We start from the raw sequence: 26005 nt of genomic DNA, 5'->3' as shown, positions 1-26005 counted from the left end.
AGCCATTAATACGTTTTCAGAATATCCAAAATTAAAATAAAGCCTTTGGTAATATAGGTCTTCAGTTTTTGCGCTGAGCTCTATCTATAAAAGAGCATGTACCTGGGCCTGGCCCTCAAAGTATTTTTGAATATGTAGTTCATCTCTTCTTATCCACATTTCCCAGTGTTTACTTCTTTTATGATGAAAGAATTGGATGAACACAGTCTACCAGTCTGTATGATAAGCTTCCTCAAACCTCTTCTTCAAAATCCAGGTGTTTTTCAGCAAAGGCATTTTTACATAAAATCATCTTTTTTTTTTTTTTTTTTTTTTTTTTTTTTGGTAGTGCTGGAGATTGAATTTAGGAACTCATACATGTTAAGACTGTGGTCTACCACTGAGCTACCCCCCAGTCCCAGCATGACGTTTTAAGACAAGGTCTCACTAAGTTGCCTGGGCTTGACCTGAACGTGCAGTCTTCCTGCCTTGGCCTTCCAAGTTAATGGATTACAGCCATGGGCTGCAGCACCTGGCCCAGAATGACTTTTGAATACTATCGTGTTCCTATTATAGTCACACCTATAGCACTGGAGATGAGCTTCAATTAAACTGGGAGCATGTGCTTGGAGCACACCCCAACTCAGAGTGAATACTCAGTCATTTGAAGCTTCAGCTTCCTGATGAAATGGTTTTGCCATGCCTACCTCACACACCATTCTGAGAATCAGAAACAAAAGTACCTGGGAATTAGGGGGGAAATTAATTCTTATCCATTCCTTTTTCCATTCTAGAGGCAGCTAACAAGAGGTGTGGGGACAGGAAAACCCAGTCCAACAGCTGAGGCCATCATGCTCTTCAGCAGTTCTGTAGTATCCAACACAGGGTGGAGTGGGGCTCAGAATAGCATTTTCTGGACAAAGTCACTTGGTTGGTTAGTCCCAGGGGCACAGCAGCAGCAGGAGGCGGACTTCTCTCTTCCACTTTAGTTTTGTCCGCCAAAAGAAAATTGAAATTCAACAGGACAACAGTCAAAGGCAGAACAACATGAATGTCTTTTACAGAATCTGAACCCTGCACCGTGGCGGGTCACAGCACCAGGAAAGGCAGCAAGCAGCACAAACCGATCCACCAGCTTGACATCAACCCAACTCCACCATACAGCAAGACAAAATGGACAAACTTGAGGCCCAAATTCAAAGGTAAAAATTTTGACAGCTTTTATGTATGGAGCAGGGAAAGACAGAAGAAGAGGAAAAAAATAACACATTCAACAAAAGAAATTAAATTGGCAGAATAAAACAAGAAACCACAATAGTAAATGCTTAGCAGCCAAACACATTTATTAGTCTTTTTTCTTTTTTTTTTTTCCAGGAACCCAAAAATATTTTGTAGTTATAATGTAAGCAACTGAGTTGCACATAATACAATCATATCTTTCCAAAATAAAATAAAATAAAAAACTAAACAAAAACAAAAATAAGCTGTTTAAAAGCCCAAAAAAACCCTTCAGAAAACTCTCATATATGCATTACATCATCTCTCAGTTTTAATGAAATGACGACGACTTAATTCCTTATTACTCAACCTGTCACAATCCAATAAAACACCACCCTTCAGTTTTTTTTGTTTGTTTTTGATATATATATATATATATTTATATATATATTTTGAAATCCAGCATGAGAAATACAGTACCTGCTATGGCAAAAAATACACATAAAATGCAACTTTTCAGCTTATTTGTACATTAGTAGAGTTTAACATTTTATTGTTTTTTTTAAGTGAACCAGTGATTTTAAGTACCACTATACTAAAAAAGTAAAATAAAATATAGAAAAGGGGGGCCCAGCCTGCCGTGCAAGTGCACCTCTAAAGTGCCTAGTTTCTGTGTCCATGTAAAACCAGTAACATGAGGAGCAATGTCAACATATGGGAGTTTGATTAAACCTCCGTTTAATAAAAAAGACAATGCCGTATCCTCCCTTTTCTCCCCCAAGTGTCTTTAAATCCCATCATCCTCTTTCTCTATTGCCCATAGGAAGAGAGAAAAGAAAGCCACCAAAATAATATTGTAAAAGCTATTTCAAGTATAAGAAAAACAAAACACTTATAGGTAACTTGCAGAGAGCATCAATATGTGCAGCTATTTAGTCCTTTTGAAAGGTTTTGTTTCTGCTGAGTGTTTCAGATGAGAGGTTTTTTTTTTTTTTTTTTTTTTTTTTTTTTTTTGCTGTACCTTCTGTTACCTGTTTGTGTGCAAAGTTGGAAAGCTGCCTCTTAAAAATCCAGCCTCCTTTTGATGCCTTCTCTGCACCTTCTGTTTAAAGGGGGCAAGGAGAGCTGTGGAGGAGGAGGGAAGGAGGGAGCCCATGTCACAAGGATTCAGTGGTACCTCTCTGCCTCTCCTCCTTGGCCACACCCCCAGGTCCTCCCTTGTCTCTGGTTCAACCTCAGTGACTCCTCACTGAAGTGACTCCCACTCTTCACTGTTTCCTGATTTGGTAGGATGTATTTCACTATGTAAACATAGCCCCCTAGGATTATGGAACCCAAAGCAGCATTTATATCTCCATCGAAAGGGAGAAAGATAAAAATAGTCAAGAAACCTCTCCTCAGGTTGCTTTTGTTGTCTGTTTTTGGTTATGCAAAACAGGAATGGGATGGGGCAGATTCAGAAAGTGAAGTTGTAAGCAAATTGTGGGGAGTTAGGAGTAGGTGTGGTTAGCTGTTGTATCTGCTTTTTTTCCCTCCCAGAAGTTTTTTTTTTGTTTTTTTTTTTTTTTTTTTAACTTGTTAAAAATGTTCCTGCACCTTAAGTCGTGCTGAGATTAAGGCCAAGGGTGCAGTCTTGTGCACGTGTCTCTGGGAGCACATTCGGGTGCATGCACCATTTTGTTGTCTTCTGTGAGATCGCTGTGTACACTTTGGTCACTGGTGTGTGCAAAGGGTGGTAGTGGGGAGGTGTCCCAGGAAAGAGGTGTGGAGATCAGCAAAGCCCTTCGGGAGCATCAGAGAGGGGCAGGAAGGCAGGTAGAACCCAGGAGGGATCAGAGGAAGGAGACTGCTGGTAAGGGCCTCCAGATAACAACAGAAGTAGAACTCCAAGTCGGCAGAGCCCAAACCAGAAGGTGGGTGGAGAACGAGCATGTACTTATCAAATTTCTTCCTCAGAGGAGTCGTCGTGACACAAGACCAGGGAGATCACACGCTAGAAAGGGTTTCTCAACAGTTTACTTACAGAGAGCTGGGGTGGGGTAAAGAAGCTAATTGAACAGGATCCATTCCAACCCTGCCAAATCCAGGAAGCCAGTAGCTGACAGAGCCCTATGAGCTCGGTGTTAAAGGTATTTCCAACTCAAGCCTGATGGAAGGAGGAAGATCAGAGGATGTGCACCGCCTTCAGGGTTGTTAGCATTGTCTCCTTAGATGAGTTTCCTTTTAAGAAATCACTACATTTCCAGAGCATCAGAATCTGACAAGACTATGAATTCTTTAGCACAAACTGAAATGCCAGGGATTAAATCCCCTTGTGAACTACATAATCATATCCAAGATGTGTGTGTGTGTGAACTGAGAAGGACTGAGCGCTCAAGAAACCCTCTGGAGTCCCAGGAGGGGACAGATCTTCTGAAGAAATCCAGACATCCTCCACCCCAGGGCTGCGATGCTGGAACAGATGGCAGCTAGTTAAGAAGACAGGGCTGGACACTGGTCTGTGGTCACTGTGGGGCGGGGAGCGACAGAGAAAAGAGCTCCACCCAGAAGCAGATTTACTCTACTGACCTGTTCTGCCTTTTCTTCTTAAACATGAAAGAATTCAGATCTGAGACTTCTGATGGCTTAATAAGGAAAATATCATATTTTAGGGTTACTTTCACAGCAAAAAATGTTTTTAAAGTTATCCTGCTATTTACACATTTATATTTTATAAAGGATAACCCACCAATGTCAGAGAGGAGACAGGAGTCAAGAGTTCCCATTGCAGGGGCACTTTTACCTCGAGGTATTGTTGTTTTGTGTTAGACAGTTGAAACGTCAGGATCGGTTTGTTTTTTGTTTAAAGGCAATCTAGCAGAGCAGAACCCTGATAAGGTCATGCCTATGCAGTCCTGCACCGGCACGAGGAGACTGTGATCAAGTCTGCTACTCGTTACAGTACTGTGAACATCAACAACAAAAGTTGCTGCATGGAAAACACTGAATACAGGCCAAACAATCTCTTGCTTATGATACTGTGTGTTGCAAATAATGCCTAGGCCAGAGCAATACAGGTGCCATGATGTATCACAGGCAAGATCAAAGGAATTATGTTAGAACTAAGAAGAGGACTATGCAGGCCTTCCCATGTCACTCACTCACTGCTCACCAGTATGGATAGCATAATTAAAGCAGGGGACGCAGAGAGATTCCATTTGGCTGCAGGACAGCGGATGGGGAAGAGAATCCTTTCTTGCTTGCCAGCAACAGCCCTCTTCCCCACAGAGGAGGGCAGTTCCCTCGTATTAAGAATAAGTTCACTTAACAATGATTAAAAGAGAAATTCAGAAGGAGAGGAGGAGTTTTAAATTGACATAAAGATTAACTTCAAGATCAGCACAAGGGAGGCGTGGTTTCCTGAGCTGAAGGGTTCTGGATTCAGGAAAGGATGAGCACTTCTTTGTCCAGAAAACACTGGAGCCTTCGGGTCCCACTGTTTCCCTGGATTAACACTGCACAGCTAGGGTCAGGGATCCTGTACCATCCTGATGGTCAGGAGCTGCAGGCCCCCCAAACACGCCTGGTCATCCGACCTGCCAGCCATGGCAAGAGGCCTCGGGTCTCTTTCGACCCCACAGTGCCAACCTTGGCGCATCTTCTCTCACTCCCCCTCCCATCCAGGATGTAGGGACACCATGGACACAGAAACTGGAGAACAAGGACATAAAGCAACCCTCTTCCCCTCTGCCCTCCCCCCCCCTTTGCAGAATGCATAGTTACAATTCACGTTACAAAATAAAGAAGCAATGATGACCACAATGGACCTTTTTTTTGAAAAAAGAAAAAAAAGCCAACAACCTCTTCTTAAATTCAGTATCAAAATTCACATTTGCATAATAATACATTTCAAGGCCATTAGAGAGGAATGAGAGTGAAGCAAGGAAGCGGGAACTCCCCTCCTCCCTTTGTCTTCCTGAAGGAATCTAGCAGGGAGTGCTTTCCTCTGTGGGGGAGTTGTGAGGAACTGTGGAAATGGCCCTTAGCATCCACTTGGTATTTCTTTAGATTATAGGGAGTGGGGAGAAGAGGTGGAATTGTTGAAAACAAACATCAGAACAAAGGAAGAGACACTGCAGATTTGTTTCACTCTAATAATTACTGAAGAAATAAAACATGACTTCGGATTTTTCTTTTCTTTCTCACACAAGTCAATCTCAACTTTTTCAAAACCTTTTTCCTTGTGTGCAATACCCTGTGTGCATAAACGGCAACATGATGTGAATTCCTTTGGGGAAAACAATGGCTTTCTCAGGGCACAGGATGAAAGGGTAAAAATGTATAGCCCGAGCTACACACGCAGAAGCCAGCCAGAAAATACCTTCTTTACATGCATGAATGTGTCACAAATATCACCATATTCCAACTCTCCAGTGCTCACGGAAACACAAGAAATTAAACAGCCACACACACGCACACATGCACGGAAAACTAGGGAACACAGATACCAAAACCCAACCTGCACTCTCCAATTAACGTGGGCCTCTATCACCTGTGCAACTGCACCTCATCCCTCCCCCCGAGAGCCCCAGGATTTCTAATACACAGTTACATGTGCAACACTGATGCTGATGGAAGCTCAACAGCTGCCCCTGGCCGCCCCAGAGACCAGGCTGACCGTCTTCCTGTGTCCACCACAATGGGTGGCCTCCACCTCAAAGAGACGGTCTCTAAACTCACCAAGGCACATTCCGAAGTACTTCACTTGAGTGATTTCTGGGACAAAATTAAAGAGGGATGTAGGAGGTGGTGTTTTAAACACATTTATTCTAACTTAACCTGAAATTTCTGGCAAGTGTCAGGCTAAAATGCATCACTTGTGAAAAAGACACTACCTTTACAAGGTATGTGACTTCTTGAAGGGCTCTTGAGGTTTTTGCTTTGCTCTGCACGAAGACCCCTTTTCACGTCTGGTAATCTACTGTCTTCTTCTCTGTGAGGTAATCTACTTCTTCTTCTTCTGCTCTGCCTTGAAACCTCCTACTACTTTATCAACTATCCCCTTCCCAAAGAGAGGCACACCTTCCAGTGCCACACAGAAATGCCCAGTTCACCAGGAGGCCCCAGAAGTCAGTGGGAAGGGAAAGGAAAGCAGTATAGAAGAATTGCCCTTTTTGAAAAATCCATCCCAACTTGATGCTGGCTGGAAATGGATCAACTGTAATTGGGAATTTACTTCCAAAGCAATGACTCAGTTTGAAAACGAAGTCGAGGCATACTCTGCTTCAGGGAAACACTATTTGTTTTCATAGAAAACTTCTTGTCGTGGAGTTTACTAGACCTTTGCCCTTACATGAAAAGACAAGTGTTTGTCACAAAATGACTGAGACCCTCTGGACAGGGCGTGCCATGTTCCTGGCATGTAGCTTCTTGTTAAAAGCAGATCCAGGTGTACAGCTGACTGAAAAGGGAACTATTTAAATTGTGAGGCAAACACTGGCAATTTCTGCTTTTTGGCGGGGGGGTGTTTCTGGGTGACAGCATGAGATTGACAGTTTAAAAACAACTCAAACATTAAATATACTTCATAATCACTCAGGCCCTAGTCAAGTGATCACATGTGGATGCTGGCTGATGGGAAGTCACTCTTTACTCCCTGCCCAGTGTTCCTCCTTCACTCTGTAGATGTTCATGGCCTCCTCTGGCAGTGGGGTAAGAGGTGAGGATGTATTGTGGGCAGTTTAGGGAGGGCTGATGCTCAGTTTTTATTAAGTTATTACTATGTTCATAGGTTTTTGGAGTTGACAATTATTTCCAGTCTAAAGAATGTGCTATCACCACACTCTGTCAAAATTAAAAGGCCAAGACACTGGACAAATGGGGACCTTCACATGCCTTTGGCACTGGCCATAAGCCTATAGATCACATCACACAGTGTGCACAAAGCCTGGATGGATATACTGTTCCAGAGTGTTGATGTCCTTGTAGATTGAGACACAAAGGGGGCATGGTGTGGTGTGCAGTAGGGCTAGAGGACACCCTATTTTTGTGAATGAGGTCTAAAGATAGACAATACGAAATTCTTCTCTGCACTATCACATGTGGCCTTAGTTTTAGTCTCATAGGAGGAAACAAATCATCACAAAATAAGACTTCTCTCTGTAGTAACATTAAGAAGTATAGTTAATGCATAGACATGAAGTGTGACAAAACTTGGCAAAAACACTGGAGAAGAGTTTGTTTTTTGACCAGTTAAAAATATATCTATTTCTAGCTAAAGACCTTAGAACAAAAATAAAATAAAACTAAAAACTCAAACCCATAAATAACAAAGCTTTATATGCTGAATTTGGAGGAAAATCGGACTTTTTTGGGGGTAGGGGGACTGGGGATTAAACCCAGGGCACTCTACCACTAAGCTACTCTCCAATTCTTTTTAAAAATTTGAGACAGAGTTTCACCAAGTTGCTGAGGCTTGCCTTGAACTTGTGATCCTCTTGCCTCAGCCTCCCAAATCAATGGGATAACAGGTGTGTGCCACCATGCCCAGCTACAATGGGACCTTTTTTTACACAAAGACTTAATTGTGCCCTAATCTTAGAAATGGCTATTACAGCCAAGTCTGTTGAAAATACTCTATTTACACTTGGAAGGAGACAGGCTTGGTTTGAGCATTTTGCTCAGCACACAGACACTGAGAGTCAAGATGATACTATACAAAAAATAAAATGAAAAAGGACACAGCATCTGAGGTTCAAATGGAATCTGGCTGTTAACCCTAAAAAAACATACGCCCCTCCATGAAAAGGGTGAAAATGAAAGGAATATTTGCAGTTAAAAGTCCATCAATATTTTTAGTTTCTGGTAGATATATTAATAAAGGTGCTTCCAAATTCTTGGGCAAGAATTTCTCTTCATTTTGTTCTCCTTCCCTTGCATACCTTATATAGCACATTCAACCCACAGGAACTTGGAAGAACCAATTACTAACTTAGGCTACATTCATGTCAGAAGAGATGGAAAATTCTTATAACCACAGCCACAGTAACTGAAAATCAGCTGCTAAAGTGAAACTAACTGAAGAGCAGTAAATGGCTTATATGGAAATAGGGAAGAGGGGGACAGGGACAAAGATGATGAAAGAATGTGGTTTGGAATCTTTCTTTTTTGTGTGGTGCTAAGGACTGAACCCATGGTTTGGAATCTTCACTTGAAGCACTGCTAAGCCCACTCTTGTGAGTGTTGTGAATGGAACACTTGTAGGGTCAGGGACAGAGGAGTTGGAGGTGTAATAGAGACCGTCCGTTTCTTTACAGTGTTGCAGAGACCTGAGCTTTTCAACACCTGAAGTGAGGTCATGGCACTGGATCTCACTGGCAGCAGAGGTCCCCTGTCTGATGGAAGATAACCCTTTCCCGATTTCACCCTTTTTTTCTTTTGGCTACTCATGTAGTAGACAGAAACCAAGTTCATGATGTTTAAGAGATATACACACTTCTATCCACTCTAGTAATAAAATGTTAAAACAACAACACATAATCTAGTACAAAATGGAACACTCACGCTTACATGTCCAAAATGTGTACAAAATAAATCTGTGTAACAAGGGTGGCCTCTGTATATATGCCAGGATGTACTGGAAAAGAGGACATGCCCACTGAATTTTCTAAGTACACCAAAGCCACCTAACTTCTTGGTAGGCATGGCTCTTGCCAAAGAATACCATGGAAAAAAAGAGCTTTCCTTTTTCATGACACCCTCACCATAACCTGTTCTTAGGTCACTGCCAACCAATAAAGCAAAGCTTCCATCAAGCTGACCAAGAGCGGGTGGGCTAGGGGAAAGGAAGGGAGAAGACAGGCATAGAAAAAACAGGAACCTCCTTCCACTGGCCCAGGACAGAGACTTTCCTGATCACGGGAGCAATAACCATTATACACCAGGAGAAGTCAACGCTGGGTAAGGGAGGGCACACACACAAGGAAGAAACTTGGCATTTCACATATCACAACATAAAAGCCTACTTAGCTTCCTTGATTTCTGTTCATCTATTTAATTTAGCCTACTATCTTTGGGGCCTGTCCAGGACCACTCAAATTACCTTCCTGGGCAAGCGTCCTACCAGCTGTGGAGGGACTGGACCATGGGCACATGTGCGTCCCCTGCCTGGGATGTCTGGGTATGTGAGCTGAAGGCACTAAAGCGGCTTTGGAGACACTGCAGGCGGCGACCCACCCACTCCCTTCCCTTGGAGCCGGAGTCTCTTTCCCACTGTGAAGCTTAACATTTGAAAGAAGCTGGGGTCGTGCTGGCCCCAGGAGGGATAGGAAAGGAGAACTGAACATCCCAAACTGAAACACTCCAGATCTACGAGGAGGGAGGGAGATAATTAAGCAGCAGATCTTCAAAACAGCAATTAAAACAAGCACAACAGTGGCTGGGAGCTCAGAAAGTAAAATCACTTGTTCCTTATTAGATTCTTCTATGCTTTCTCCTCCTCCTCCCATGACAAATGGAGGTGAGACAGACATTCTTCATTAATAGAACAGTCCATATATAATTTCCTCTAGTAATGCCTATGTTTAAAATTTGTTCCAAACATTATTAACCTATATTTCCTAACTCTTTACATAGATTCTCAGCAATCCAACCGTACTCTTTTACAGATTAGAATTACTCTTATTTTTTTTTTCTTTATTTTTAAAGCTGTTGTTTCTTTCTGTATTCCTTTCTTTTGTTGCTGGGGTTGAAGGGACAGGGAGAAGGGTTTCACTGAAAAAATAAAAATGGCTAGGGGAGGTTCCAGTTTAGCCTTACAGGGAAAGGAATGAGGTGACGGCATTCCCACTCTGTACAGACATTGCCTGTTACATTACATGGGATTTCAAATAGTCCATGATGGTGCTCTCAGAAAGCTTAATCCTTCTCCCATATTTTTTAAGATAATGAATTTACCTGTTGCTGCTAAATTGATAATTTTTAAAAAATATTTCTATGTGATTTAAAATGTATGATTCCCCCAGTATGACAATAACATTTGTGGAGACTTTTCTTTTTACATTTTTTTAAGTAAAAATTGTTTAAACTTTTTGAAGTTTCAGGAACTTGTAAAAGTTTATTAACAGGAAAGAAACAGCCGTCTATCTAGGATAAGATACGGTTAAATAAACCATCTTCAAAAAACTGGCTTCCTACCCTAGAATTCCTGAGAATGCTTGCAAATTTTAAAGCAGGAAAATAAATGTTAAAAACAAAAACAAAAAACACTGTTAAATGCTCCCAGAGTTAGTCTTCATCTAAAATATATATTTATATGTATATATATATGCACTTTTTGGTCTTTTTTTTTTAAGTTTTTAGTTTTTTTTCCCTTTAAGCTTATGATGGAAGAACATTTTAGCTTCTCATGTTTATTTTTACATATTTCAAATCCCTCATTATGTCTTGTAAACAAGAGGGGCTCTAGCACCCGGCTTTCACCGTAGTATCGTTAGGAACTCAACTAAGCCATAGTGCAGGTCAAGGACCCAACAGGCAGGAGGAGAGGAGGGCAGGGCAGGACACGGCCGTGAACCAAGAGCGGCAGTGGACAGTCCCCACTGGCTCTCAGGAGCCTTGGGACAGCTCCTGGCCCAGGGACACTAAGATTTAGCCTTCTGTTTATAGATGTCTGAACACAAGCTGCGCTTCACCTGGAGGTCACCACCCGTGACAGGGCTCTGCTCCAACATGGAGAGCAGTCAGTGGGGTGGAAGGAGACTTGTGGTCGGGGCAGAGGTGAAAGGGGCACGGTGGTGATGAAAACCGGAGAGCAGGAGGAGGGCACAGTCAGTTTGGACAAGGCATCCGTGGGATCAAACCAGCGCTGCAACTCAAAGTGTGAACACCCACCCGCAAAGGGCTCCCCACGCACTGGCACATGCAAGTGCTCACTTGAATTATGCCTGTCAATCTCTTTTGAGGCTATGTTTGTCATCAACAGAGTATGCCAACAGGACTACAGAAATTTCCCATTCTTAGTCTCACAAAACCACTTACATGCAAATAACTTTTTTTGCCTTTTCCTGCACACACCCATCCACCCACCTACACAGTACATGACCAAAAGTCAAATGCATCAGGCATTGGTTGTGTCTTTCACTGAAGATGCTAAAGAAGAAAGACTCTCTTGAAAGCAGCAAGTTACAGAGGACAGTAGAGGTCTGCTCCCACCAAGGGCTGGAATGGGCAGGTATCTGCTGGTACAGAATGTCGGCACTTTATGTTGAACAGTACGATGCAGACTGGGGTGTCCACAGAAGTGCTAGGTTATCACCAGCACATATCCCCCTCCCCCCCCCCCCCCCCACCTGTTTTGTATAAAGGGTGCACCCTTCAGGTCCGCCTTCACTCTTCACAACAAGCAGTCTGATATATTGTGATTCCAACATAGCACATACATGTTTGGTGAAGTTGGATTAAATGTTGCCCCCTGTTCGGCCCAGAGTACTACTACATTGATGCTTGGGAAAAAAAAAAAAAAGTCTTTAAATACAGAAATAAAAAAAAGCAACATTACAAAGGGGGCGGGAAGAAGAGGTCAAAACCAAAAAAAGGTGCATACTTAAGTCTTTGCTAAGTTATTCCTGCCTAAGCAAAACCACGTACACAGGAAATACACAACACGAAACAAAGGGGAACGCTTGAAGTACACACTGGTTTAAGAACATTCGTTAAGTAAACGTCTCTGTCAGTGATGGCCTGGTGCTGTAACACGCCACGGCCTGGCACAGGTAACGCTCAGCGAGAGAGGGAGCAGAGAGGGAGGAGCTGCGATGCTTCCAGGAGGCTGCTCACAACTTACTGTTTTCTGTTTTTGTCAAATGAAAATGAAAACCAATAGAAATATTCAATTCAGCATTACCTGATTTTCTTTTTTTGGATAAATTTCTCACACCTGATCACACAGGAAAGAGGGAACACAGATTTTCTGCTTTTGAGACATCACATAATCTAAAAATTATTTTATAGTCTGTTCCCATTCAAACTAACAAAAAGGACCTGCATGAAACTTAACAGATGCTCAGGTGTGCCTAGTGGCCATTCACTTTTAAAAAACAGAACGAACACACAGCTGCTCCAAGAGGTACCTCCTGCTTTCTGATTTTTGGACTTGGCAGTGCTCCGCTCTACTGCTAGGTCAAGAGGAAAGCTAGAGAATCTCACTCTCAGGCTAATGCACAAGTGGAAAGGAGCTCCCTGCTCTAATCATGAAAAAGCACTCTTCGTCTCAATGCAGCCTGACGGAGTGGCTTCAGTTGCAGTGGCTCCCTGTGCTTGTGTGTTCTCAGAGTTTAAAAAATAAAATAAAATAAAAAGAGGATGGCCGGCCAGCCAGCCTGTGAACTGTCAGCAATGCAGCTTTCTGAGAAATGAGGGTGGGATGGGAAGAAAAGGGCAGGATGCAGGCACACACACAGAGACAGGAGGATGCACGCAAATGCACATGAACACACGTGCACACACATACCAGAACAAGCATGCCTGGGCAGTTACATGTGCCAGAACACACTGGTATTTATCAACCAGCCAATCACAAATTTTTTCTTTTTTTCTTTCTTTTTTTTTTTTTTTTTAAGGTTTTTTGTTTTTGTTTTTAAAGTGAGGCTCCGTCAAGTCTTCCCTCCCCCCTCCCCCAACAATTCTTTTGAATTTCCCTCCCTCCCAAACATGGTAGACCTAAGGACGGAAACACACCCAGTGCAAACAAAGTTAAAAAGCTATTTTTTTTTCAGTATATATGTTTCTTAGCAACAACTTCCATATAACATGAAAAAAGTGAAAAACTAGAAACTAATTTTTTTAATTTTTTTGTGTTTAAATTTAAATGGTATGTGTACTTGCTTCACATTGTCTTTCTAGGTTGGCGTTCATGATTCAAGTATTTCAAGAGTGATATGTTCTCTTTTTGGATTCATATTCCAAACGAAAAAACTGAAGTTATAAGGGAGGCAACTATGTGCTCAGACAGTCTGTCAATGACCCACCTTTTTTTTTTCTCTCTCCGTTTTCTTTTTTCCTTTTAAAAATGTATTTATTGCAAGTTGAAAAAAAAAACGAAAAGGTCAAGTTAGTGCTGCTGCTGTTCCAAAAAAGGTCACGAGGTCAGAGTTGAAAGTTCTAAGTTCAGATTGAATCCGACCCTCCTCCCAGAAGGTCACCAGGTAGTAAAGGAGCAGGGCTGCCCATCCTATGGGGATCTTCCACAGTTGGGACTCCCCACAAGCTAGAAGAATAGTTTGGGGGCCCCCACAATGAAGCGCCAGCAAGATCAGCCCCGCTGCTGCCACCAGCACTGCTGCTCCATTGCCCGAGCCCAGTGGACCCACCGAAAAGGTTCAGCGCAGGTCCTACAGGGTCTGACTGGTTCTGGCCTGTCTCCAGCGACTGCCACCCCGTGGCTGGTGCACTTGGGGTTGCTGCAGGTGTAGGTGGCTGAGCTTGTGCCAGAAAGCGGCTAACTTCATCATCGGTGGCAAACTCAGCCAGGATGGTAGTGTTTCCCAACACACACCTGGAGAAGGAAGGAAAAGAGAGCTGTGGGTCTGAGGGAAACAGTCAAACATACCTGGGATTGAATGCTTCCAGTCCTCTACTGTCACATCAACTGGATGCTTTCAAGTATGCAGAATCACATATCCCACCCTGGGCCTACAGATCAGAACCTGCATTTCAACGTGAATGCAATGTAGGGAGGTATCACCAAAGCTCCAGAGAGTCAAATACTCCTGATACTGTGAACTCATGCTGTATGGAGTTTATATATTCCTGACAACCCTGACTATCACAAAGATGTGCATGTGTCGTGGGGAGGGTTGCATACATGGAGCACAGAGAAGTTTTAAGGCAGTGAAACTACTCTCAATGATGAGATGACAGTGGCTACATGTCATTATACATTTGTCCAAATCCATTCAAGGGATATCACCATAAATGAACCCTAAAGTGGACCATGGACTTTGGGTGATTATGTGTCAACATGTGTTCACAAATTGTGATAAATGGACCACTCTGGTGAGCGATGTAGATAATGGCGGAGGCTAGACATGCGGGGGCTGGCAGAAGCATATGGGAAATCTCTGTACCTTCCTCTCAATTTTGCTGCAAACCTAAAAATATTCTGAAAAAAAAAAATTCAAATCTTAAAAGCAGGAAGAGAAGAAAAATGTCATTTCTTTTTGTCCCATGTGAGGTAAGGATCACATCCACAGCACCACACTCAAAGTGCTGCCCTGTCCCTGGGGCTGAATCTGCTGCCTAGGCCTTCCCACTGCCCACTCCCTCTGTGCGTGGATTTTTGTCATGGTATTTGCAGCCAAAGGGAGTCAGCCTTTTTCTGTCCACCAGTTGACAATGGCTGGGAGAGGGAAAAGTCTGATCCAGTCCCATCTACTTCAAGCAAAAACCCTGCTACCCAACCCAGAACACGAAATTTCAACATCATCTATGAAGAGGCTACAGTAAGCAGCTAGATTCTTTTATGAAAAATGACAGCATTTAAAAGGTTTCACATTTTTGTAAATATCTGCTTTGTTTGTGGTAAATTTATTCAATTATTTCATCAATTATTTACATTTGGAGTTCTGATGATCAGCCTATAAATACACAGGACAATCTAAGTTTAGTTAGGTAGAAAAGACCTGCCACTTCAGTACCCAAGACTTGGAAATGCATACATGATGGTGTTAGTTATTTTTATTTTTTTGGTACCAGGGATTGAACCCAGTGCTTACCCCACTGAGCCACATCCCCAGTCTTTTTTATTTTTTTAATTTTTGAGACAAGGTCTTGCTGAGTTGCTTAGAGCCTCACAAGACTGCTGAGACTGGCTTTTGAACTTTTGATCCTCCTGCCTCAGTCTCCCTGGGCCAGTGAGATTACCATGTGTCATTGCGCTGGACAATGGTATTATTTATATACCTGTCCTTGTCTCAGGATCTCTGTTTGATAGAGCAGGTTCCAGAATACTCACGGGTGCATCTCCTGCATGCTTGCCTAGTGGACGCAGGATGGAATACTCACATGTGCAGTGCAGTTTGGGGCCTTGGCCGCCTCCTGTTTGGTGCTGTATCGGATCAGGGGCAGTACCCTGGGTTAGATTCAGATGGAATGTCAGCCAGTGGACCATGCTGCATGCAAATCGTTCTCAAGGTTGACCCATCAATCTAAGGAGAAATAACGCTCATGAGATAAAATACGGACAGGGTGGATGGGAAAGGCAATTTTAAGATATTTACACACTCAACATTGTTTAGGATGACAGAACTGTGATAGAGATGGGTTATAATAGTGATTAAATGAGAATCTGTGTACTTGTCAGAATTGTACAATATAAAGTGTGAATTTTGATGCATGCTAAATTAGCCTCAATAAAGTTATCCTCCATGCAAAAAAAGAAAAAAAAGATATTTACACTATGGACGGAGATCTAGTCTTCCATTTTGTGTATAAAATGTCCACATAAATACAGCTCAAAACAAAAGAACATGATTCAACCTGTGATGTTTCATTTTTTCTTTGTTTTTTCTTTGGTGGTACTAAGGATTGAACCCAGGACCTCATGTATGCTAGGCCAACTGCTCTATCACTGTAGTCTACTTTCTTTAACAGGTAAACACCTGAGTGTGTGTTATTTTTTAGAGTCTAAATAGGCAAAAATGAGGGCTACAGATATAGCCTGGTGGTAGAGCACTCACCTAGGGTGCATGAGGCCCTGGGTTCTATCCCATCCCCAGCACCACAAAAGAACATAAATATGTAAATGGAAGTGAGATGGTCCCTAAATAAGAGCCTTAACATGCAAAGTTCTTAAGTATCATTACTAATATTTTATTCTCCTGTCTCCCCAGTAAACAACCTCACAAAGAGTTAAAGAGAAAGACAAATAAGAAAAGCACGTCTAGAAAACCTGATTATTTAGACTCGTGATGACTGGCCTACTTCCCAGATTAGCCCAACAGTCTTACGCCTGCTTTGACCATCACACGTGAGGACCATTTCCAATAGTTTTTCTCAACTGTGTCTCTCTGCTGCCCAAAGGCAATGGAACCCAGGCTGTAGTCCCCTCAGCCCATTCAGTGTTCAGGGATTAGTGATTATTACCCAACCCATGAGTTAGTTAGATGAACAAACCTCTTCACTCTACATGATTTTGTATCAAGAGCCTAAATTGGTTTATTTCAGCTGGTCATTTCAAATTTTATTTCATTTCTCTGGAAAATAAGTAGATTACTATTGAGATTGTTTAAAAAGCTGTGTTACGGGCAGCAGGATGAAAATGGGTAGTTTCTTGGAGCTCTTTACAGAAAACAACCAAGGAAACCCCTCTGAGCTTATTTTATGAATGAAAACTGACTACATAACCATGTCAGTACATGCCACAAGACATTTTACAGGACAAACATCTTCTGAACCAATTTTAAGTGATGAAAAGTAAACTTGTCCAGTATCAGATTCGCTCTTATAACCTTTTAAGTTATAATTGAGATTAACTTGCTATTGGGTAACTCTGATTTTTTAACTTAATCTTAAGTCTTTCTAATACAAACACAGTCATCCTATATTCATTTAAAATACATATTTATACATGCTTACTATTTTTCCTAAGACAGAAAAAGTGAACAGCTGACTAACTTGCCCACGCTCCTTTCAAAATAGGAAAACACTTATTGCTTCTTTTATTCTACCAATGTCATAACCACCACATTGTATGACAACTCTTAAGAAAAAAAAACGGGGCACACAAACCTGAGAATCATTATGCAAGATTCTATATACTGGGGCTGAGAATGGAGTTCATTGGCAGAGTGCTTGCTTAACATGCACCAGGTCCTAGGATCTATCCCCAGCACCGCGAACAAACAAAAAGACCCTTCATACTTCAGTCAAGCATTAGCTAAGGAGATAACGTGAAATTTTCAGCTGAGTTGATTAGATATTAGTTGAGACTGTCTTTTGTAAATGTATCTTGAAATATGGGTCTTGTGATTTACTCCCCCACAAAGGGTTCACTGGGCAAAAAAAATTTAGGGGAAGATGTATTTCCCCACAGAGAATGGCATGAGTTAGCATATTAAAGGGTAAGAAATACCATAATGAAGAAATCTATTTGCTTTTGTTTAATCAAGTATGTATTTCAAACATTTAAGGCCAGAGATCTAATAATAAACAAACATCTCATGGGAACACTCTGGAAAATGTTGGTTTATTTAAGTGCTCACTGAATCCACATATGAATTAAATTCTAGACAATGCATTCTACAAGTCAAAAAGAGGTAGGCATAATTGATTCCTTTTAACAGGTATTATAAAGGTGGTGATGGCAAGTCCAGATGAAGGCCTTGGGCTCAGTTTTTAAAAATATTTTTTTTTAGATGTTGATAGACCTTTATTTTATTCATTTTCTTTTTTAAAGTGGTGCTGAGAATCAAACCCAGTGCCTCACACATGCTAGGAAAGTGCTCTACCACTGAGCCACAACCCCAGCCCCTCGGACCTCGGTTTTGATGAGGTCCACTTAACCTCATTTGAGAATACTAAATGCACGATGCTACACTCAGTTATGCAGCTACCAACAAAACAGAGTGCTGCATACAGACAAAACCCATTGGGAAAACACCACTCAGAGGGCATGTTCTGAGGAAATATCAGTGATGCCCTCTGTATTCAAAGAAGGTAACAGATGGGACCCTAAGTACCCATGTGGATTTAGGCTATGAAGACCAACAGATTCCTTGTATTGCAGACTTAGTGAGTTATAAAGAAGCATAAAATGGTTAATGCTGGGCCTAGGATCTTGTTGGATGACTAACACCAGTTTTGGAGTATGGTTCAAATACCCCCTTTCCCACTTGGTTCCGGATTCCATCCAGTATATTATACAGTAGACTACTTCTGCTACACAGAATCATAACAATACCACCCCCTCTCACTGTTCTGTAAATTACACATAATTCCATCACCTTGCAGGGCAGGTGTGACACCAAGTGACCAGCACTCTCCTTCAAAAGTAGGCTATGAGCCTTAAGTGGGGGAGAGACCAAGAAATAGGTGAGTTTTCTATCTCTTAACCACTGAATCCTGTTTAGAAAACCACAAGAAAGCACAATTACCTGTGGAGTGAGATTGTGAAGAACCAGCCAGTAACTAGGGCGAACTGAGCCACCATCGCTCCAGGTAGAGGCTGTAGGCAACCATAAAAAGGATGAGGAAAGTGATAAGGAGTCTCAAGGAGTCCTCGAGGGAGGAACACTACCCAGTCCAAGACCCCGACTTCCGTGCTCTCTTCTACCAGCCCTCCACCCCAAGCACACTTCTGATCACTATAAGACAGCAGCCCCTCCTGGTGCCCTGACCTATGACTGATCTCCACTTGCCCTCGAGAGGTCCTGGTCCCTTTGCTTTGTCCTGACTGTGACCTTCCAATCTACAGATGGTTTTTCCTTCTCCAGACAAGCATGACCTCCTCAGGCCTACAGCCCTTTTCATGTCCTCCCCTGTGATGACACAGCCGCTTTTGTAGGCAGGCCCTCCGTACCTGAGGCAAGCCGAGAGTCCTGTGTCCCCCACCCCCTGACTGATCGGGGTGCTGTGCTGCTCCAGGGAGATGCCGGTTTGGGGTTGGTCAGGCCGGGAGGTGGGCGGGGCAGCGGTGTAGTGTTCCTGGAGGAGATGTGGTTTTTCCACATCTTGTTGGAGAGATGAGTGGGGTTGTGTCCTATGGGATCTGGGGACCACGTGGATTTATAATCAGGGAACTTTGCTGTAAGAAGAAAAAAATTCAGGAAGCATTAAGATGAACCACAAACACACAAACTGTCTCCACACAAACACATGCACATTTATATTCTAAAAAACAATAGTAAGCATGCATTTTATGAGTAGCTATACAAAGGAACACTGTTCTTTAAGCATATCGGGGACTGGGATGTAGCTCAGTGGCAAAGTGTCTGCCTTCCATTCACAAAGCCCTGGGTTTGATCCCCAGGTCTAAAAAAGTAAAGTAATAATAAGATTAAAAAAAGCATATCAGATATAAAATTTTCAGTAACTATTACTGTGAATTGAGAAAAGTATATAAACTAATTCTCTACTACTTTCCTCGCTAAACACACTTGAGAGGGAAGACAATTCAAGGGGAAAGTATCCTTATAGACATCAATCTTACAGATAGTTAGAATGTGAATATCAGCAAAACTAAAGTATCCTATAAATACTCATGAGCTACATGGAAAGTACATTAGAAACCTACACTTTCCTTATGTCTAGATCCAGCATATTAGATAACAACCTTCTAAGAGATTTTTGAAAACAATAAGCAAATATTCACTAAGGGCTTACTCTGCTTAAAGCTATAAAGTAGCATGCTAGGTAACAGTTATCCTCAGGGGCCTCCAGTTTGGATGGAAGCCAGAGCAGCAGAACAACAGAACTGGTAACCCTAGTAACATATATGTTCAGTAAGCAGAGGAGAGTGCTGGGTTCCCAGCAGAGGTTTGCAAAGGCAGGTCTGAAGGATTTACATAAATGGATGAGCTCAGGAAAACGGGAAAATGGAAACCCAGGTTCACCACAAACTCTCCCTCCCTGTACACACTATATCCTCCTTCAATACTGGGTGAACAATATTTCACAGGATGCAAAGGATAAGAAGGTCAGGAGTTTCTGCAGCATACTCAGCATGGGGTGTTTGAATGAGGGTGACAGCAAGAGAACTGAACAGGAACAATGAGCATGAGAAATGTGACTGCAGAGCACACCCCCAGGAGTCAGCACGCCTGGGTCCAGGGAGCAAAGGAAAGGAAAGAAGGAGAAAATACTGAATTCCTATGACAAAGTGACGCATGAGAGCACCACTAAGAAAAATAAGGAGAGATAATTTTAGGGAGGGGAAGTACAGATTCAGTCGTAGACGAGTCTGAGGTGATTCTTGAGCCATCTCTCAGGTGAACATTCAGTTGTAGGAAAAAGATACACAGTTCAATCTAAGATATGGGCCTTTATAGGAGATGAGAGCAGGGCACAGTTGTGCATACCTGCAGTCCCCAAGTCCTCAATACTTAAGAGCTGGAGGAGGAAGACTGCTAGAACCCAGGAGTTTGGGACAACAAAGTAAACCAACATCTTTAAAAAAAGAAAAGAGAGCTGGGTGTGGTGGGGGATATCTGTAACTCCAGTAACTCGAGAAGTTGAAGCAGGAGGTGGCTCAAGTTTGAGGTCAGCCTGAGCAACTTGATGAGACCCTGCCTCAAACAAACAAAAAACCTAAAAGGCCTGGGGATACAGCTAAGTGGTAGAGCACCCCCAAATTCAATCCGCACTACCAAAGGAAGAAAAAGAAAGGCAGGAAGGAAGGCAAAAAAAGAAAAGAAAAATCTGGGTGCATGCCTGTAATCCCAGGGACTTGGGAGGCTGAGGCAGGAGGAGGGTAGATTCAAGGCCAGCTTTAGCCACTTGGAGATACTAAAAAAAAAAAAAATTAAAAGGGCTAGAGATGTAGCTCAGTGGTAAAGTGGCTGTGGTTGGATTCCTAGTACCACAAACAAAAGAAAGAGAAAATAAAATAAAATTTAAAAAGAGTTGGATCAAAGTAAGTTTTTACATGTAAATGAAGTTCTGTAGGCGTGACTAGAAACATGCAGGTGTGGCTAGAAACATGAATGCTGAGGCACCTCAGTATTCAGCATTTGTAATTCAGACTTGGAACTAAGGCAGACTGTAACAGCTCTTTGAATCTTAGTTTTTCCATCTACAAAATGGGGGATGGATAATGACAGGACCTACTCAGAGTTAGGTTAAGGTCAAAAAGGAATTCATGCTAGAGATGCATGAGGCCTAGTCAGCAGGAACATTCTATAAATGGTAGGTTATTGTTGCACTGTTGATATGACAGAGGTAGAAAGAAAAAAAAAAATTTGCACACCACGAGCCTATAGTGACCAAGAAGAGGGCTAAGGACTTTGCTTTCGTGGCTTCTGCCTTGGCAAAGCACAGAAATCCTGATGACTTTCATGGTTCAAAAGGCCCAACTTCTGCAAAACCATGGTACCAATAACTAATGAGTTTTCCACTAATCTGTAAGGTACTGTGCTAGCTGAGTGACTTTCAAAGCATCTGTTGTTATTATTATATCCACTAACTTTTCTATTAAAAAAATGAATTCAAATATTGTTGGTAAAATTAGCTGAGGTCTTTTTTTTTTTTTTTTGACTTTGGCATCTACCCTTATCCTTTGTCTATAAGTACAAGGAAATTTTAGGGAAAAGCAAACTATCACTGGCTGTCGTAGGAATTATAAACTTGGACACAACTGGTTCTTCCCATAGCCCTTGATGTCTTGGTAGCTAGTTAAGAGAAGCATTTGTGTACCAGGTCTTAACTTCTGCCCTCTGAACACCCCAGTTTCCTGAGATAATATCATCATTCACCTTGACCCAGAGTTATATGTCTTACCTGCCTTTGTAGGACCAGAGATCCTCAAAGAGAGAAGAAACACAGAAGAATTGGCCATCTACCCACGCTGACCTATGCCTTTCAACTCCCATTTAAAACAACACTCCTTACGAATAAATGCCAGTTTCCTTTATACAAGGGAACCTGAGGGCAAAGTGCTAGCCAAAGGGAAACAGAACCCTCGTACCTGAAGTGCTATGAACGTTGGTAAAGGAGTTGTCAGAGGCACTGTAGGGCCAGGCACCAGGTGAAGGCAGCGAGGTGTTGAGGGAAGAATTAGACCCTTGATTTGACAAATGAAGAAGAAGAAGAAAATACTGAAGGTAATGGCAGTATAAGCAGTGAATTTGAGAATATTTATTTAAATTTTGACAGGACAGAAAACAAAATGCATACAACAAACAAATATCTGGTTGGCAAGGTGGTGCATGCCTCAGCTACTCAGGAGGCTGAGGTGGGGGGTTGCAAGCTTGAGGCAAGATGAGGCCAGCGTGGGCTAAACGTAGCAGATCCTGTATCAAAGCAAAAGCTATAAAGGGCTGGGGATGAAGCTCAGTGGTAGAGCGCTTGCCTAACATGCATGAGGCCCTAAGCTCAGTCTGTAGCATTGAGGAAAGGTTTTTAAACAAACAACGTACAAAGCAATATTTACCTATTTTCTGGTTAAATTACTAGGTATCTGCATGAACAAATAAAGCCACAGGCGACACACACTCATTTACCTGTGGTGTTATCCCGCCAGCAGTGGTGGTCAGTATCTACAATGGGAGATGTGCTGTACCCCCAGCCACTTCCTGGGGTGACATAGGGGTCAGATTCAGGGTCAATGTTTTGGATACCTTTCCATGGCACTCCTGGTTGGAATTCTGAGATAAGGAGAACAAATGTTAGGGGTAGGAGGTTGTTCAAAAAAATGGTAAAATGATTTTTTAATAGAAGAAAGGGGTCTGTGAAAAGTCTAAATACTGAATTTACTCTTCTCAGATTTTTATCATGAAATTAGGAAAAAAAAAAAAAAAAAAAAAAATCACCCTGAACATATATTCTTCACAGTGGCACCTTTAAGTTATCATAATGTCTGTCAGTCTGTGGTAGTGAATTATGAGGCCATAGCCTGTCAAGGCCTGATGTGGTCCCAGATCTTCTGCTACTGGGGAACTCAGGATTGATGGCAGAGCAAATTCTATAGGGCTCACCAGAACTGTCCAGGAATCCAGGCCAAGAACTGGGAGAAAATTTGGGCTGGGGGCCAGTTACCGTTTCCATTTTTCCTCACTAGATACTGCCCAAAATGCACAAAAGAAATGCAATACAAATGACCACTGCAGCATGGCCTGCCCAGTGATAGCCAGCAGAAATGGTTCAGCTTATCATGAGAAAGACGAGGCTGTACAATGAGAACTTATGCTTTGGGGCTGGGGATGTAGCTCAGTGATAGAGTGTTTTCATGCCCGAGCACGTGAGGCCCTGGGTTCCATCCCCAAGCACCATGAAAAACAAAAAACAGGCTTACTGAATCAAATGAAATCACATTTAAAGCTATGTGATGGAATTAAGCAACTAGTTTCCTTATATTGAGGAGCAGCACTATGTATCATATATGAACAATATGTATTTCATTCAATTTTAATAAATAAGCAAACTATATTCATTCATGTCACAGAATATATGTGCACAGAAAGAAGTCTAGGATACATTATCTGCTTTTTAAAATGCTTACAAAATTTTATACAATGAAAATAGATTACTATGAGAGAGAGAGGGAGAAAGAAAAAGAAATTAACAATCTCCGTGTACTCACTACTGCATACCTGGAATCAAAATTGTAGCCCAATTGACTTGAACCAATAAATTCAACACATTCAAAAGAACCCATGTTACAAGGCATCCTAGATGTGGGATGAATGCCACATCGCAGCTACAAGTCACCTTTCTTTCATCCCCACATTCTTCATATAATAAAGATTTGCTATTCTCCCCACCATTACACATCTTACAGCACATGCTGTCTTTATCATAGAAAAATTATTGAGTGGAAAAGTGAAACAAGTGTCTCAGTAAAGTGAGCTACAAAAGCAGTGTGTTCAGAATCTGAAATTAACCATAAAAGAGAAAGCATTTCATGGACATACCATGGATGGCCAACTGGCATTGCTGGATTTACTTCCAATTTTATTTGTTGGTGGAGATTTGGCAGGTAACCAGCTATCACCCAGCAGGACCCGTATGGCCACCCAGTGTGTCACCCGGGATGATATCAAACTGGTTGTACGGTGACCCTCCTCGGGTTTTACCAGGGGCCACTATAGCGCCTGAAAAAAGAGAAGGTATTATCATTCATACAGGGCTCCAGTAAACAGAACTTTTCTTTTTTTATTTAAGAGAAACTCAAATATAATATTATGAAGCTTATGGAATAAAAGGAGCACTGGAATTAAGACGTTGTATGGAAGACAGCCTATAATCAAGAAATAGCTATTTAAAAACAACATCATCATCAAAACAAATAAAAGAAATGGTGCCTAAGCACGCTCCCTGTAATCCCAGCAACTTGGAAACACTAAGGCAGGAGGATCTAAGTTCAAGGCCAATCTCAGCAACTGAGTGAAATCCTGTTTCAAAATAAAACAGAAAGGGCTGGAGGTGTAGATCAGTGGCAAAGCACCTCTGGGTTCAACTTTCAACACTGAGGGAACATAACAAAAAGCAGAAACAGCAGGTCTGTAACAGCACATCTCACCTCTCGAGTCTCTCTGTTCTTCCTGTGGTGCTGGGGATGGAATCCAGGGCCTTCGCATGCTAGGAAAGTGCTCTATAACTGAGCTATACCCCAGCCTCAGTTCTCACTCTTCAATGTTTTTTTTCAGTCCTTAAATTCCATAGTCTCATGAAATCGATGAAACGTTTGCAAACTACAAATCACACCATTATCCCCATGATTTCTATGCTGATCACTTCATGAGTGAGAAATGGGAAAAAACTAAACTGCTGCATACTGGAGGGTTTTAAATGACACTTCTACTGATGCTCCCCATCCAAGTTCTTAAGTGCTGGCCACGCCTAGATTAGCTGGAAGCAGCAGAGTGCAGAGTACGATGACTTTAGATTCTGAGGCACTGAGGTGGAATTCCCACCCAGAGCACTGACCAGCACAAGTCAGCTGCATTCTGCAGCTCCCTTAGGGCCTCCCAATGGGAACAGGAAAAGTCACTGCCTTCCCAAGGACATTCCAGTGGCTTTGCCAGGGCCCCTTCATGCATTTTATATGCTATAGAGCAGGGAAAAAAAGTTTAAAGCTTAAAATTCCCTTAAATTAACAATAACAACAATAGCAACAACAAAGTGCTTTATTTTAAATAAAAATTTTAGGTGTCTCTGATATACCATTCTACTTATTTCCAAATAAGTCTTGTGTTGTTCACCATATCACTCACTAGGTATATTCTTAGTATGCTGCTCATGAACAAATAAAATTATTTCCAGGACAATGTATTAAAATATTAATGTAAATATTGGGCTGGGATTGTGCTTAGTGTTAGAGCACTTGCCTAGCATGTGTGAGGCACTGGGTTCAATTCTCAGTACCACATATAAATAAAGTGGGTGAAAATAGAGGTCCATCAACAACTTACAAGAATAATAAAAATCAGTGAAAATATTGAATAAAATAATCTGGTTTGGCCTAACAGGGGTATTATCAAAATTATCTTTATGCTCGGTTAAGAGGATATTTGTTTTTCTGGAGCCAATGACAGAAATTGACTCAGGGGTGCATTACAGTCAAGTAGTGGAAAGCAGAAAGTTCAGTTATCCTTGGGGATTGCTGAGGAATGGGGAAAATGTTACCCACAGGCTCTGAAGTGGCATGTGGATATTGTACCTATGGCCTCTCACATGCTACTTCATATTTATCATCACACACCTTTCATGTCTTTGGGGACAGAGAGACTCAGTGAATTAGCCTAAAAGAAGCAGTGAAAGTGCCTAAAGCTTTAGATGACACTGAGCTAAGGCTAGTCCATCCATAAACAGTTGTTGTAATTTCAGAAAATCATTCTCCAGTCTGTCATGAAGTGTGATCATGCTCAGGGAGGTAGAGAGCAGGTAGAAAGCTCCATGGAGTTCCTTCCGTCCCAAAATAGGCTTACAGAAGAGGGCTGTTAAAGGAAACCTGAAAGGCTGCAGACCAAACGACTTGACTGCCAGTGCTACAGCATGAACAGTCAGACATTTACTTGGTTCTCATGGATACACTGGAGGCCAAGTGAATTACTGTCAACTGAAACAAATATTGAAACCAAGACTGAAGAGAGGTTTGAAGACCTTTTATCTGTTTTAC

The 26005-nt window shown here is 42.0% G+C and overlaps 1 protein-coding gene across 1 annotated transcript in view; it reads right to left on the bottom strand.

Moving 5' to 3' along the window:
* Positions 1 to 6695: 6695 nt before the first annotated feature.
* The window catches only part of TNRC6B (trinucleotide repeat containing adaptor 6B), a 255936-nt gene continuing 236626 nt past the window's right edge, over positions 6696 to 26005 (bottom strand). Inside the window, 11 exon segments of the mRNA XM_079140810.1 lie at positions 6696 to 13729; positions 15238 to 15254; positions 15256 to 15294; positions 15296 to 15331; positions 15333 to 15380; positions 18327 to 18397; positions 18752 to 18976; positions 21854 to 21949; positions 22389 to 22530; positions 23796 to 23879; positions 23881 to 23978. Coding sequence (XP_078996936.1) covers positions 13342 to 13729; positions 15238 to 15254; positions 15256 to 15294; positions 15296 to 15331; positions 15333 to 15380; positions 18327 to 18397; positions 18752 to 18976; positions 21854 to 21949; positions 22389 to 22530; positions 23796 to 23879; positions 23881 to 23978 — 1244 coding nt within the window. The 3' untranslated portion in view covers positions 6696 to 13341.

Source organism: Sciurus vulgaris (assembly GCF_902686455.1).
Source record: "Sciurus vulgaris genome assembly, chromosome: 5".
Classification (NCBI taxonomy): Eukaryota; Metazoa; Chordata; class Mammalia; order Rodentia; family Sciuridae; genus Sciurus; species Sciurus vulgaris.
Note: the sequence above shows the minus strand (reverse complement) of the source record. Positions and strands in the feature narration are given on the sequence as shown.